Source organism: Boleophthalmus pectinirostris, unplaced genomic scaffold (genome assembly GCF_026225935.1).
Source record: "Boleophthalmus pectinirostris isolate CB_2022bp ecotype Guang Dong unplaced genomic scaffold, ASM2622593v1 HiC_scaffold_18, whole genome shotgun sequence".
NCBI lineage: Eukaryota > Metazoa > Chordata > Actinopteri > Gobiiformes > Gobiidae > Boleophthalmus > Boleophthalmus pectinirostris.
Window position 1 is genome coordinate 21,473,867 of NW_026571133.1, and position 17,140 is coordinate 21,491,006.

General features: G+C 38.0%; 1 protein-coding gene across 1 annotated transcript in view; it reads right to left on the minus strand.

The window, feature by feature from the left end:
- The window catches only part of LOC110161508 (thyrotropin-releasing hormone-degrading ectoenzyme), a 116,413-nt gene that overhangs the window by 79,741 nt on the left and 19,532 nt on the right, over positions 1-17,140 (minus strand). Inside the window, exon 4 of the mRNA XM_020926255.1 lies at positions 2,427-2,553. Within this exon, the coding sequence (XP_020781914.1) occupies positions 2,427-2,553 (127 nt within the window). The remainder of the gene's footprint in view (positions 1-2,426; positions 2,554-17,140) is intronic.

The following is a 17,140-nucleotide window of genomic DNA, read 5'->3' on the forward strand; positions in this document are numbered from 1 at the left end:
CTTTGTGCCTGCAGCCAGCGTGCTCCAGAGATGTGGTGAGTCTACTGGTCATCTGAACCCACCTCTGCCTCAGCACAGCCCGGACCGTCGTGAATGCAGTTAATATTGGTGTAAAGGTCAGTGAAGGTAAGTAAATGTCAGAGCTAATCTAAGATGATGGAACAAACAGGAAACTGCAACTCAAAGAGAATTCCTAATGTGATGAATGGAGGAGGAAGTGGAGGAAGAGGGTGACAGATGAAATATAAGGAGCCGCACTGATCATATTAGCAGGTTTGGGGCGTGGAGAGAGGAGGGCCAGTTCACTGCTGTGACATGGATAATTGATTGTACCAGGACAAGTGTACAGCACAGCCAATTAGAACAGAAACAGCCACTGTGTGAAAAGAAAGTGAAAATGTGTTGTGTGGACTGGATTATAGGGTTTATTTAACTCTGCTGGGACTGAGCTGGGGTACAGAATGAACAATGGATAATAAAAAACAAAAGAGGAATAAGTAGTCTAAGAATATAAATATAGGTTAGACGTTGGTTAACACACGTGTATTCATCAAGAGTAATATTGAACTTGTCTGTCCAGATGCCCCAGTCATCAAATATTTTATACAGCCTATTTTGTATGATTTAAAACTGAAATAAATTAATGAATAAATAGTATTGATCTTGGAATACATATTATTGCCTACACTAGCAATAAATTGTATTATAAGATGCTACAGCTCATATAGAGGCTGACTACTGGTGAAGAGTATTTTGTGATTATGTACAAAGAGCTGAGCAGTTAAATAAATGACAGTCTGTCAATAACATTTAGCCAATAATGATTAAAAACGGCTTGATTAATGTGAGCATATCGGCGATGCAAGTCATGGGTCAGTAATCATTAAATGCAACTAAATGCATTTCTTTTTGGCTTATATTTTACATCTTATACATTGTACATCTTTTTATATTGCAAAAGTAATTCCAATTATTCAAATCAAGATTGACAGGTAAAATTATCTACCAATGGATTCGTTTTTTTAATTATTATTATTAAGTCAAACAAAATAAGAAACAAAATTGTAAGTATAACGATTTGTTGTTTGTTGTATCTTCACTGTAACTCAGGGTATTTTCCTTGTCATGTAAAATGTATTCAAATCAATATAACATGTTCTTAATTCAAGTCATTTTAGCAGGATTTGAGTTTTTGTAGTGCATATTGTGATTTGCATTTGTATATAGTTTAAAATGGTCATTCTGACAGGTAATGTTGCCTTCCATCTGACACACTAGATAATTGCCACAGACACTCTTTGATCACCTATTTCAATGCACATAATCTCTATATCTTTATTTTAGATGGGCATTAGATTGTAAATTAACTCCTAGCTGCTCAGTTATCTTGAGCTGCAGAAATACAATTGAAAAGGTTGTCCTGAAGTTGGCACAATAATAAATCAAGTTGTAAAACAAAGTTAAAGTGACATTTTGGTTCTTTGAGTTTCTGTGCAACTCTTCAAAGCAGTTTCACTTCAGAGACACTTCAGCTCAAACTCAGCTCCAGCTCCTTGAACCACTCTCTTTAATGGACAACTCATTTTAACTCCCCCTGATTGTTTTCTCTTTCCTATTGTGCATAAAACACAACAATAGCTCCCTCAGAAACTCCACACACTATCATGTATATATTATCTAATATCTAAATTCAAGATCGAGTATAAATAAGAGGATTTTATTCATAGCAATGTGTGGGAAAGTTTCATCAAAAAATACCACATTTGTTTATAGAGCAAGTATAATCCAGTATAATACAATTCATGTGCTTTTTACATTAGAATCACTCTGTGGATTTGATGAAAACAAAGCAGGAAATAACAAAGACCAGGGGCACTTTGGAGTTCTTCTTCCTGTAACTTACTATTCCTATTTCCAAATTTTGACTATTTAAATGTAAATGTTTAATGTGAGTTGTTTCTAATACTATATCTGTTCACTGCCTGAAACATGTTTTGAAATGCTTCTCAAATTTGCCTCAATTAAGTATGAACAAAGACTTCATTCAGTAGGACTTAATAAAGTAAACTTAAATCTTCATCTATACTAAAGTATTTGTTTGTTATGAATTATGTATTTGCTCTTACTTTATTAAGGCTAATGATAGTGTAGGTGATATAAAGTGTTCCCCAGTTTAACTACAACACTCTCCTCTGCTTGCCTGTCAGATTAATGAAGCAGATAGAAAATGTTCGGTAAGGGAGTCTTGGCTCTCCTCCTTAAAGTGGTCAGAGAAAAAGTTGTTTTGGGTACACTGCACACAAAGTTAACATTGTGAATTTTGAAGAAAAAGAAAACATCCACTATTTTCTCAATATCACAAACAAAACTTCCAAAAACTTCAAAACAAAAAAGCAGCCAGCTAAGAGAGAGGTGAAAGGCCTTACCGAGCTTGGGCAGGGAGTACTGGACCTGGAAGTAGTCCTGGTAGAATCCCAGGAGCCTCTTGGTGATGTGGAGAGCGTAGTCCCCCGCTCCACTAGAGATGGCATCGGGCCGGGCATACAGACGGATCTGCACACACACACATTCACAGGACTTTCAATGGGAATAGATCTGAAGATAGGCCAGAGTGACAGAGCAAAGAGGAGTATACAGCCCAATGAATATGAGATTATGGCAGAAACATGCATTTATTTTAGCAATCTGATACAGTACACAGATTATTATTCAAAAAGAAGAAATAAAACACCATTACAAGCATTAGTTATAGTTATCCTTAACCTTCAACAAAGACCTGTTAATGAGTGGAGTAGATGAAGGTGTAAGTGTAATTTACTAGTAATGAACTGACGAAAAATACACATTTCATTTTTCCTTTTATGTAGAACTATATTTTCAAATGTTACGTCTAAGGAAATGAAATTAGATATCATTCAGAAGTATAACTTGCATAATTTGAACCATGAAAATTTAAAACCTATATTTTATTACAAGTTGGCTAATTAATCATGAGAGTAATGGACGCTCAGTGCCTTCGGACAGGCTGAGGAATAATTCAGGCTTGAAAGAAATATTAAGACAAAAGTGAAGACAAAGAGAAATGAAACAAGGCCAGAAAAGGGCAGGTCAAGTCTACCGAGAGTTTCAAAAAGACTTGAGACTTGAGATTGTGTTTCAGTTGGACACATCAAACAGTGAACTCTTGGCCTGAGATTTCATAGCTGCAGCACTACAGTGGAGTGAATATACAGGTACAGCCAGTAATGCAATGTCTGTATATAGTAAGCGAAACAAAGGAGATAATGGTTTGACCTCAGGTGGTCTATTATTTGTAGCACAGTAATTATTACAAGGTTTTTTATTTTATTTTATTTTATTTTTTCTTGAGGAATTTCACGCTTTATATAAGAAATAAACAAGGCTGTGTAACTAGTAAAGATGGGAAATTGTAGAATTAGAATTTAAGTTAAGGTTAGAAAAAAAGAAGATACTAATCCTTTATGGCAATATGTGGTTTGTGGCCTAGATTTGAAAGTGCTTAATATGAGGTTCAGAAGTTGTCTTATGGTCCCAGTGTTTGGCACTGAAAGGGGTCATATATAAAAACATACCTGGACATATTTAGTTTCATTCACACATGTTCACACATGTTTAACACACTGTAGCCACCATATACACTCCCTACCACTGTGTGGCACTGTGCTTCACTTTGGACAGTATTTAAGAGGGATTAGTAGCAGTTAATTGGTAGCAGTTGGGGTTGCAGAGTGTCTGTCTGTCTTAAGTCTTAAATGGAATGTACGGCAAATAAAGGGAATAATGGAGTATTTGGACTTCTTCTTCACACTAACTGACTTTGGGCCACAACACACACAAACCCTGCATTTTTAAGAAGCAGAAAACACTCTGTTCCACTTTGTGATGTCATGTGGTGGAATCATTTGAATGATTACAGATCTGGAACTGCCAATCCCCAATGAAAAAGTAAAAGGTAAAAGTACCTGTTAACTTCAAAACTACCACTACATGACATCACAAGGTGGAACGATGCATTTTGAGCTTTGGAGATGTAGGCAAACCAATAATAAATAATAAAGGATTATTCAGACATGTGTGAATGAAATAAACCACAATTCCAAATATGTTTTTGCAGAGGTAACAGCATTATAACATGGCTCACAAGTGTCAGTTTTGTGTAATATAAGACCTTTAAGTTTCACATGTAAAAAGTTGGACAAGGACCAAATTTTGATGGAGGTGACTGGGTCAGAGAAAATTGTAGCTTTTATAGCGTGTTATGGGTCCGCAGTGGACTGTCTGCTCAGTTACATTTTACATAACCTTACACAGTGTTGAACTAAATTATTGACTAAGAATTGAGTGGGAAATAGTAGCCACTACACTGCATACAAAATCTACCAAAACTGAAACGCCAAACAACACAAAATATCACAGATGCTACATGACATAAAAATAAATACAGAACAATTTGTCTCTTTATAGTTTATAGAAAAAAATCTTGTTCCAAATAATGTCCTTCCTTGACAAATTTACCATCAGTGATGTAATGCAAACCCTATTAGTTCAGTTTTGATGAAAGATAAACAAACCACTAAAAATGTAATTGTAGAAGATTGTGGCTTTGTGCATTTCACACTCTTGTATCACATTAACAGCTCCGTTACACCTCGGGTTGCGTGTGAATGTGCCACGCTGCAGACAGATGTGTGACTTCAGTAGACAGCTGTGCATCAGAGCTGTGCATGATCAATACTCAGTAACATGGGGCTAGCCTGCACTGACCTCCACTCTGACCTTATTGATGAGGGACCGGACGCCACAGGGCCAGCGTGACAGTTCAGTCTTTTATAATGACTACAGGACACATAACACATGGACCTTACTACTATGGAGCAAGTGTGCTCAGCCATGTGGGCTCCATTATAGTCTGCTTTCTCAAACCCCCACCGTCAGTGTTTATGTTCAGTACAAGCTATAGTGGGACATTTTATATTTATAAGATTAACTGTTGAATACTAGCATTTGTTTATTTCTGTTTTACTTGCAAAGTTACTCAAATAAGAAAACAAGATTACTCAAACATACACAGAGGACATATGTTAAAATGTTACAAAATAGTAGAAAGCTCCAAAAAGTAAATTTTGCATAATGTCCCTTTTTAATTATTCTTTTAGCATGCACAGAAGTCTGCAACTATTTAAAGGTGCCCTGTGTAACTTTTCTGGTGGAGGGTCTGTCAAATACTTTCCTTTGTGGAGATGTTATTGCTTTGTCTGGGATGTTTCACAGTACGATATTAAACTTTTCTATCTTCACGAAGGCCAAACCAGACCAAGTTACAGGTCAGATCTGTAGAGAGGCAAACTTGCTCACAGTCAGAATGCCTGTTTTTCTTGGCATTTTTGAGCTATAAAACCACCTGTAATTTAATCAATGTAAGCTAGAGCTGTGTAATGTCATACTATGGAACATTTCAGGCAGAGCAATGACATCTCCATGAAGAAAAGCATTTCACGGCCCCCTTGCCAGAAAAGTTACACATAGTGCATGACATAGCAGCCTGTGTTAGGAAAGAGAAACAGCGCTGCGCACACAATTTACTCAGATTGATTAACTATTCAAATTGCATGAACTGACAAATATTTCCTTGTCACTTAATATAGCTGTCTTGCAGCACTAGCCCAGTTCAGCACAGACACAGTAAGAGCAGTAATATTAAGAAACTGAAATTCTGCAGAACATTCTAGACCAGAGAAACCAGGTAAATGCAGTGCTTCTGGCCGTCTCCTGTGATTTTGCACTTCTGTCAAAACTGATCCACTTCACTGACTCCCAACTGATTCATTAAAGCCAAGTGATGCTTTCAGGGCCCGCTGAAAGACAGACAAAAAGTCAGCTGTCTGAAAATGACACTTTCGCAGATAAAAAGCAATTTGGTAAGTTTGAAAGAGAAAATGAGCTGCTGCTGTAGGCTGATTCAATACTCAGCCTGCGATCGATGTCACTACAGTGCACGTTAAGGGGTTCTTGGTACTTATTGGCTGGTACTTTGGGGTATTATTGTAGTGAAAGAGAAGTACTTGTGCTAGTAGAAAGGTGGTCTTTTTGTGTTTAGAGCCATCAATATCATGCATGGGACAAAGAACACGCATTGGGGAAGTAATACAGATTTCAACTTATTCTAAGAGTTGTTCAAGAGAGGTACTCAACAGTACATTGTATTTATATTGAAATGTCAGTAGAATATCAGCATTTTGTGATTATCAATAATATTATTAGTTTTTTTCTCTCTTTTTTAAAATAAAAGGTTTATACAGTTTTCTTTCTCATGTCTTTTGTTTACTTTGTTTTACTAAACTAAATAAAATACAGAACCAATAACAAAATAAAAATATGTTCAAAACACCCATTTAGTCCATCTGTAAAACCAGGTTTAGAAAGTAAAAAAATGTTGACAATTTTACTCCAATTAATCACAAGTACACCCAACGTTTTCTAATACCCTTCAAAGCAATAACTCAATTTCTTTCCCCTTACAAAACTGGTAGACAGATCACCTTGCTGAGAGCAGCTTTCTTTATTAGCCCGGAGCAGTCATAAATAGCGGGCCTGTTTGAAAGTGTGTGATGGTGCTGAGTGACAGAGTCCTTGTGTGAGGAGGTCAGGATGGATGGGGCAAACAGCAATACACAGCAGACAGATGCGTGTGTATCAGCTCTCCATCTCTCCAGACATGTCACAACAGTCCGCCATGTTTCCTCCAGTCGCTCATGACAAATAGAGACGTTCATCTGTCTCACCCTGACAGTAATTACACCCAAACAAGACACACGTGATGCAGTGTGTTTACTATGGTGACAAACAGAGAGACAGACATCATACAACCAACAAACAACATGAACATAAACATATAAATATAAAAAATAAAATAATAATAATAATAATAATAATAACATATTAGATATATATATATATATATATATATATATATATATATATATATATATATATATGTGTATGTGTGTGTGTGTGTGTGTGTGTGTGTGGTGTGTGTGTGTGTGTGTGTGTATAATATATATATATATATATATATATATATATATATATATATATATATATATATATATATGTGTGTGTGTGTGTATATATGTATACACATATACACCTGTTTGTCTTTTAGACAACGGTAGGTTTAATACATACTTTCATTCCAGGCAAAGCAATGGCATATCCATGGAGATAAAATTAGAAGGACTTTTATAGTTTCCATATATTGTGCTGTATAGCCAAAAAGAGATTATGTAGGTATGTGTTTCTTGACATGTGTTATGTCAAGAAAGAAGAGTTTAGTTTTTGAAACAGTTTTCTAATAAAATGTCGCAGAAAAAAGTTTTTCGAGACACAAAGACAAACAACTGCCTGTCTGTCATGTGAAGGACGAGAGAGATGGAGCCATCAAAGTCAATACAGCTTCACTGAGGCCTTATAAAGACTGCGGCAGGTTCACACACACACACACACACACACACACACAAACACACACACACACAGATACATGTGCGCGTGTGAGTATTCTGATGTAAATCTGCTGTATCACAATCACAAAACTCACTTCATTGTCCCAGAAATGTCACTCTCAAAGTCCACCAATAAATCGACTTTTCATAATATTGGTTACAACATCATCGCATTTGAGTCTCAGCTCACACAAATGATCTAAAATTAAACAAAAGATGATTACAATATAATTATATTCCCAAACAGTCTTTTGTCTATTACACCTGCATTTCATCAGCAAATATGATCTGAAGATTACTTTAAATCACAGCACCTCTCTTCCTTAATGAGTCAACGCTGCTGACAATATATGAACTCAGTCTGAACTATATATAAGTGAGTGTTTGACAGTTTGATATTATTTCAGCTGAAAGAAATGATGATGAGACACTGATGGACAAAGAAAGCAATGCATTTTTCCTACTGCTGTAAGAAAATGACTCTTGAAATACAGCAGTTGACCAAGTTTTACATCATTGGGCTCTCCTGACACAAACCTTTATCCACACTTGGGAGTGGTACAAGATCTATTTTGGATTGTAATCGCTCTGTGCCAAGGTTCTATCCATTGGGACACTTCATTGCTAGCACATTACATCAAGAATTGTAACATCGTAGCCTACTGCAAAATCAAGAATGTTGTTTTAAGCAAATATGGTTATGCATCTAAGTTCTTAAGAGTCATAAAACATGGGAAGACAATATATTATAAGCATTTATTGTTTGGTTATTGATTTGGAACATGTTTTATAGCAGATGCTCTTCCTTTTACAATCCCTTATCATTATTCCAGCCAATCAGAATAGTAAATCGACTATCTTGTAGCCAAAAAGACGTTAAACAGCTAACATAATAATTTCATACACTGATCCTGAGTTTGTGTTCGTGCAGGTACAAGGTTTATTTAACAAAAGCAGCATGCTCTGTAATTTAAATAGATATATGATAACAGCTGCACCCATATTATTAGTGTGTCTCATTGTAAAAGGAATCAATGTTGTAACTGTGTCTGACAGTGTCTGAATCCATTATACTCCTCATCTGCAATTACTGTCAATCAGAGCCTCACAGCCATAAAAGGATTTTCATAATATTAAACTGGAACACTGTCGACTCCAGTCACACACTCAAACAGTAACACCCTCCTCACACACACACACACACACGCCTGCAGGAGTGTTCGTGCAATGAAAATTCAAACTTTTTAAGTGCCGTTATTCCCACAATTTGGTCTCTGTAACTGAACTCATCTTGCAGCCAGCCGAGTGAATATATGTGCTCAGAAAGTGGAGGCTTTATTCAAACCACTGCTCACTTCTCCAGCCACAAGTGGTGAATTGAAAATGATCTCAGGGGGATTCCTCAAACGCCTGCACCCATGTTCTCCCAGGTGAGGTGAGACCAGAACTGTGACTGTTTGAAAAAGAGTGGGGGGTCACAGAGAAATGCCCACACAAAAACGCCATGTGGTTCTGGGCACTGTGCATCTGCAGCTTTTGAACGAGATTTCAGCCAGAGCCTACAGAGTTACATATGTGCATGTAATTCTCCAGATTTTCTCTCAAAGTTCAAAAACATGAAGGTTTGCTCAAGTGGAAATTTTAAATTGCCTCGAGGTGTGAGTGTTAAAATGCTTGTTGGCCACGTCAGTCATGTCTCTGAGTGCTGACAAACTGAACACAGACTGGAGCTAAGTATTTTAGACAGCTTGTCCTCCAATGAGACGCATATAATAAAGTTTGAAGTTTGATATATGGCTACAGAAAAATACCACAATAAACATTAATACTGAAACTTTATTCCACTGACACAATAATCCTAAAACAGGATTATCACACTGAGCCCTTTTCTAAGTGAATCAAAATGTGGCCAACAATAAATAACAATTAATCATCAAGTTGTATCTACAGTATGTGTCATAGTTTTTATTTATTCAACATACAACAGTTCCAATGTTATAATATAGGCTTGATACAACAAAAAATAACACTGCAATGAAAAGGTCCACCCAATAATTGTTGAGCCTGAAACAACATTGTTCTTTCTATCATTTATTGAACAGTAAATCAATGTAGTAATTATCATGACAGGCCTAGACACGCCTTAGTGGAAATAACAGATGGACACAATATACAGTGATGCATAAACTCTATTACTGTCTGAAGTCTGAAACTGTAGCATGAGTTGTATTAGTAACCAGCCTCACAAGTTGCATCACTGCACAGTTTGTGGCTTTCTTCTTTGTTGTGCATGGAAAGTCACCCAGCTCAACAGCATTTTTAAATAATCTATTTCAGCGGTGTGTTTACAATCCCAGATCTAATCAAAAGCAACATGAAGGACAGCAAACAGTCTTCTTTATAAATATCTAAACATCCCAGGGACATGCTGATCCATGGGCACAGATTACACAGCTGCACTGAAGTCTTGCCAAGTCAAATATGTGCAGAAATAAACCCAGACAAATACAATTACCTTCAGACTAATAGAATAAACAAAGGCACCACTATCTCACTCATAGATTTTCATGAAATGTTACCCAATGTTTAATGCACATTTTTATTTTATTTACTTATAATGATGAATGACACCATTGTGCAAGAGTTCTCTTCAAATATAAAACACAAAACCTCAGAGGATCTTTTTTTTTTTTTTTTAACAAGTCCTATATTACGCAACATTGACTTTTCAGCTATAAGCCATGTTATAATGCTATTAACTTCTCAGAAACATACCTGGAGTTGTTTAAAAACACGGAAGAAGTGAGGGCTTCAGGGGATAATTAGTTCGACCACTTTTTACTCTGTCATAGTAAGTTTTTATACTACAAGCATGGTCATCTTCACACTCTGATACCTGGAGTTCTGTTTCATTTACACATCTCTGAGTAATGTTGGTCCATATCTCCAAGCTCAAAACGCTCTGTTCCACCTGATGTTATGAATCTGTAGTTTTCTGGTTAACAGCTACCTTTTACCTTTTGTTAGTACTGATTGGCAATTGCAGGGCTGAAATTATTCAAATGATTCTAGTGACCGTGTATGGACTTTAAAAACACAATGGAGCACTTCCAGTATTATTACCACATGATATCACAAGGTGGGATAGAGTGTGTTCAATTTGTGAGAAGAATTTATAGCCTAAATATGCCAGATTTGTGAGCTAAACATGAGAGATGTAACAATAACCAAAATATTCGTGATATCGTATTGTTAAAGTTCTCACAATAATGTTGTGGACCATCATAATATATGGAATTACAAGTCTCTTTGCTTAAATTAAGAGTTATGGCAATAGCTAAAAGTTCTTTGGATTAAGTCTTGTCGATGCATTTTAAGAGGAAAAAGTAGCATATTAACAGTTTTGTTAGCCTCCACAAAATATTGCAATAAATATACTGTGAGATGTATATCATGAAAATATCATACTGAGAGATTTGGATATTGTTACATTCCTAATCGTGAGCCTCCCCAACATATCGTGAGCTTTCCCACAATATCGCAATAAATATCATACCGTGAGGTTGAGACCGTGACTATATTGTGTCGTGACTTGGATATCGTTACACCCCTACTAAACATGTTTGAATGAAACTAAACTCTATGTATTTTTGGATCAAGAAACAGCATTATAACGAGGATGAGCAAACAGTGTAATGTGGCCCCTTTAATAACACTCAAATAGCAATTACTCAAATATATAGAGAGATATTTTTGTATTATTATTAACAGTATTATTAGTACCTATTTGTTTGAATTTTTTTTATGTCTTTAAAACTTCATAGGTTCAAGTATTTTTGACATTCAGATCTGAGACTTGGTGCCAGGGCCTGTCAGACAGGAGTTTGGGAAAAGGTCAGAGGGGTTTGTTGGTCCTATTCTTTATGAAACATGCCAGTGAAATACCACATTGATGGCTGAAAACAGGCAGCCTCAAACTCTCCACAGACTGTTACAGCACTCATGCTCAAGAAGTAAAACTGCAACAGTACTGGACAGTTATGTAACTTTAGTCTGCATCATGTGACTGTAATGAATAACCTGAAGGATCACAGTATTCATATGTTCATATTTGGTATTGAAATGTTGACGTAAAATGTAGATGTGTCATGAATTCTGGAAATTTCAGTTAAATTTTTCACATTAAGTAGACACAGACTTTCCTATTCTTTTTTGTAGTAATTATTTACATTGTTGTCACTTTGGAACTGAACTGAAAGAGAGGTTTGTTGCCGATATGTGCTTGAATTAGAGCTGTTGATTTTTATTGCCGAGACAGGTAAGGTCAGAGAATGACAGCTACCCAGGATTACAATGAAAGCTATCTGTGATCCAAGCCAAACACTGTTCAGTATTAATCATTTATGTCTATAACCCTCACCAAGGCGTGCATCCTGTACCCCATATCTCCTCTTTCCTTCCTCTCTTTTATTGTGGCTTCTTCTCTCCCTTGTTATCTGTCCTCTGGTCCGTGACATCTCTGGCAGCGCGGTGTCGCTCTGTCTGTCGCCCTTGGATGATGGATGGGGTGATGGACGCTCGGTTGCCACGGTAATTTGATGGATGGTTTAGCAACTGATACAGGCGTGGAGAGAGCGCCAAGCAACACACACAGGCACGCCCCTCTCTCTGCGCGCCTTATCGCTTCTACGCTCCTTGACTTCTCGCGATCAGCGGGAACCCAGACAGTGGCAGTGTCTCCATAACAAACAGCGCTGACCCGTGGCTGTGCAGAGCGCCACATCTGTCCAATCATATCATCAGATGTGCTGACGCTGGCACACAGATGAAGAGAGGCAGGGCCCTGTGAGTCTGTGCAAGGGTGATAGTCTCTTTATCAATGTCAACAGGGACAGAGGAAAAGAAGACGATTGACTTTAAAACAAGCCAAACATCTGTACAAAGGCTTAGGCCTTGTTAGCAAAGGAGCAACAACAACACAACAACATGGTCACTAAGACCTCAATTTATTCTCTTGGCAATGAAATGATTTTGTAAATGCAAATCCTCTAAAATAAACTCAAATACAAATATATAAGATCCAGTAATGCATAGCAGTAGACTGTTTCCTATCATAGAAACGTGTGTCTACATACATAAAAATTCATTCATGCTTAGTCTCCAAAATCAAATTATGTATAAACAATTAGTTATTGCAGTATTTCATTAAATTTTGTTATAGTCAAAAGGACAAAATGGTTTTGATAGAATCATTCTAAAACTACATTGTGAAACATTGAATTTGGCTCCAGACCAACTTCCACTGTAAGACTTTAATTCAAACACAAAACTTCAAAGCCCTCCCGCTGCTATATGCAGTAAACAACTTAGGGCTGTACCAAAAACTATCTTTAACCAAGAGGCAGCAAGAGCCTATCCCTGAAAGTACAGAGTGAGTGAGGCTGACACTGCCCTGTGTCTCCTCATGTAACCCCTGCGTGGTAATGCACCAGCACAAGGAGACTAACCTCAAATATTCTGCACATGTGCACGATGGAGGAGGCGTTCCACCACAGTTGCCAGCAATAGTTAGTAAACTTCGCATTTCCACAGATTGGCAGATACTTAAAAAAACTATTCCTACACTGTCCACTGATACAGGATATAACACAAAACTGCCTGACTAGACCACATGCTCCGTTATCAGCATGATGTCAATTCACTTTAGATGTGGTACACTTTGGACAGTAGACAGACAGTATAAAATCACTACAGAGCATTTACCAGCTCAGAGTGCTATGATAGTACTTTGACTGTCCCTATGAGTACACATAAAAATGAGTGCCACATACAAATCAAATGCTGTGGTGACCTTTAAATCTAAATATAATTTGAACCATAACATCGTTAAAGCATAGAACCATGACCTTTATTATCAATATGAGATGTTAATGTGACATTTACCGTCACCGGCATTACTGCAGAGATTCAAGATACATGTTTTAACTGCTACCAAAATTTAAAGCTTTTTATTACACCTATAATGTTCATCCTTACCCATTTTTCAGTTGGGCGCACTTGCCACTATAAAGTTTTTTTTTTTTTTTTTTGTTTTTTTTTTCAGTCAAATACCCTATTCAACTGCAGTTATATTGAAATTATTACATACTCAGTGGTGGTAAGTGACTACTGTAGCCACAGCTGCCTGGACTAGCACCATCAGCCACTCTAACCACCCATCACTCACTCACCACATTTGTACATGTGTCTTACCTAAGGACACAACCACAGTACACACTAGACCCTTTACTTCTCACACAACTCTTACAAGTTCTATTTTGACAGTTTCTTCAACATATCTGGAGCACTGAAGCCAAGGTTAAAGAAAAGACTATAAAAAGGCAAAATTCATAAAGATTTCTTGCAACAGTAATACAAACAGAATACAGAAAGTGAATTCATGTATCACTTTTGACCTAAACTTAAAAAGCATTTCAAACAAGGTAATTTAATTTTCAACCCAGATGCTCCCCCCCCCAAAAGAGTCATACTATTGTGTTATTAAGAGCATTAACCATTTTAGACCTCTGTGCTGTCTTTTCCTTTCGTATTTCATGGGTTTTCTGGGACTGCAGCTCCTCTGTGAGACATTAGAGGCAGATGTCATGTCCCATTCACATTCACACTGCAATCAGCTCCCACATCATCTCCAGCAGCAATCACTCGGTGACACAGAGAGACGGTAAAATGACAAAAGATGAAGAAATAATGAGCTAAATGGCTGAAGGATAGATGTCTTATTGAACGAAAGCTGCTGACTGGACCATTGCGCACTTTGTTTGTTTGATTGTTTGTCTTGTGGCACATTGTAATCCTGTCTGAAAAGAAGGGGGATCATTACACAAAGTCAGATTTGAACACATTATGCACAATACAAAGACATGACAAAGCAGGATTTGAAGAAAGAAAAGATGTTTACAGTGAACAACATGAGAGGAGATGGGACACACTGACGCCTCAAAGAAAATAGGTTTGTGCATTTCACATCTGAGGTATGATTGTTGCCTTTAATGTGTCTAACACCACTTTGTACATTAGTTTGTGTGTCATGTTTTGTTTGCTTCTGTACTCCAACTGATTGTTTTACAAGAATGGGTAATTCAAACAGAAAAAATCTATTTGTAACTACAACCAATTCCTTTTCTTGCTTCCGTGGTCAAATCTTATATTCACCCTGATTCACCCTTGTTGTGTGAAGGAGAGGTTCTGCGGGTCTTTCTTGCTGCTGTCTGACTGTACAATGAACAATCTTTGCCCTGTACATGTGTCATCCTCCTGTAGTAACGTGTGTGTGTAGATATATTAAAAAATAAAATAAAATTAAAAATGTGTTTCTCACCTTCCATGGTGGTAGGTCTCTCTCACCCTCATTCAGCTCGGGTCCTCTACCAGAGGCCTGGGAGCTTGAGAGTTCTGCGCAGTATCTTTGCTGTTCCCAGTACTGCACTTTTCTGGACTGAGATGTCTGTTGTTTTTCCCAGTATCTGTTGTAGCCACTCTTCCAGTTTGGGGGTTACAGCCCCGAGTGCTCCGATCACCACAGGCACCACTGATGCCTTTACTTTCCAGGCTCTCTCCAGCTCTTCCTTGAGCCCCTGGTATTTCTCTAGTTTCTCGAGTTCCTTTTTCCTGATATTACCATCGCTTGCTATTGCGATGTCAACCACCACGGCTCTGCTCTGTTTCTTATCCACCACCACTATGTCTGGTTGGTTCGCCATCACCATTCTGTCAGTCTGTATCTGTAAGTCCCACAGGATCTTGGCTCGGTCATTCTCCACAAGCTTTGGAGGTGTTTCCCACCTTGATCCTGGGGTTTCCAGCCCGTACTCTGCACAGATGTTTCTGTACACTATGCCCGCCACTTGGTTATGTCGCTCCATGCATGCTTTCCCTGCCAGCATCTTACACCCTGCAGTCATGTGCTGGACTGTCTCAGGAGCCTCTTTGCACAGTCTACATCGTGGGTCTTGTCTGGTGTGGTAGATCTGGGCCTCTATTGCTCGAGTGCCTCTGTGCTGTCCTTCAGACCAGCCCTCTCAAGCCATTGGTAGGATTTCTTGATATCAGCCACTTCAGTTATGTTCCGGTGGTACGCCCCATGTAGGGGTTTGTCCTGCCACGATGGTCCCTCCAGCACCTCTTCCTCTGGACCCCACTGTCTGAAACATTCTCTGAGCACCTCATCTGTCGGGGCCTTGTCCTTGATGTACTCAAGGAGCTTGGATGTTTCATCCTGGACAGTGGTTCCCACACTCACTAGTCCTCGGCCTCCTTCCTTCCGGCCTGCGTACAGTCTCAGGGTGCTGGATTTGGGATGGAACCCTCCATGCATGGTCAGGAGCTTTCGTGTCTTAACATCTGTGGTCTGTATCTCCTCCTTTGGCCAGCTTACAATCCCTGCAGGGTATCTGATCACTGGCAGGGCGTAGCTGTTGATTGCCTGCACCTTGTTCTTGCTTCTTAGGACTTGCCTCACTCTTTGCAGGTATTTGGCCGTAGCCGCTTTCCTTGTTGCCTCTTCGAGGTTGTCATTTGCTTGTGGGATACCAAGGTACTTGTAACTGTCCTCTACGTCTGCTATTGTTCCCTCTGGGAGTGAGACCCCCTCTGTGTGGACTACCTTCCCTCTCTTTGTCACCATCCTGCTACATTTCTCAAGCCCGAATGACATCCCAGTGTCTGTACTGTAGATCCTTGTGGTGTGGATCAGTGAGTCGATGTCTCGCTCACTCTTAGCGTACAGCTGGATGTGTTTGTTGACTAATATTTATTCATCTTGTTTTTTCTCTTGCTGTTCTCTTGTGCATTGTAATGAATATGGTATCATGTTAACACTTCTCAAGCTAGATGGTGGCAAAGTGGCTAGGACATCAATACTCAATAGTGAGGGATTGTTTTACACTTCTACATGTATTTTCACTGGTAATAAAGCTGTTCATCTTATACATCTCTCTCATATGCACCTTCAAAAACTAACAAATCCCCATACTCCATCATGTTGAGATTTGGATTTAATCAATTTTCACAAAGAGCCTGACTTGGCAGGTCCTCTCACCTCCTGACACCTGGATGAAAGGTGCACAGCACAGATCACATGGCCTTCAGCAGCTCCATATCACAGCATTCAGAAATGATCAAAAATGTGGAGGAGACATATTATGTTAAATCTACTTTTGAGTTTTTAACATTGTTATACATTTTTTTCTTCATCATTAATTTACTCTGAGTGAGGGATTAAGTTGATAGCAATGTTTAATCCTAATGTAGACTTGGTTTAGTCCTGGTTTAATCCAGGTTTATTCAAGATAAGTGACAGCCCAAATCAGGATGATCATGAAAGAGATATTTTACATTTTAATACAAAACTCTGTCAGATGAAAAACCTTAGTGTTACTTCATAATATTTAGTTCCATATAAAGTATAACATTAAATTTAAACAATCTTTCTTTAAAATATAGTCTATAAAATAGAAAAGTAACACCTAGTGTCAAACTCTTAAAATATGCCAGAATTCCAGCCAGTTAAAGCCACCAGAATTTGGCTGAAAGTTCAAAGTCACAAGCCTCATTATGACATA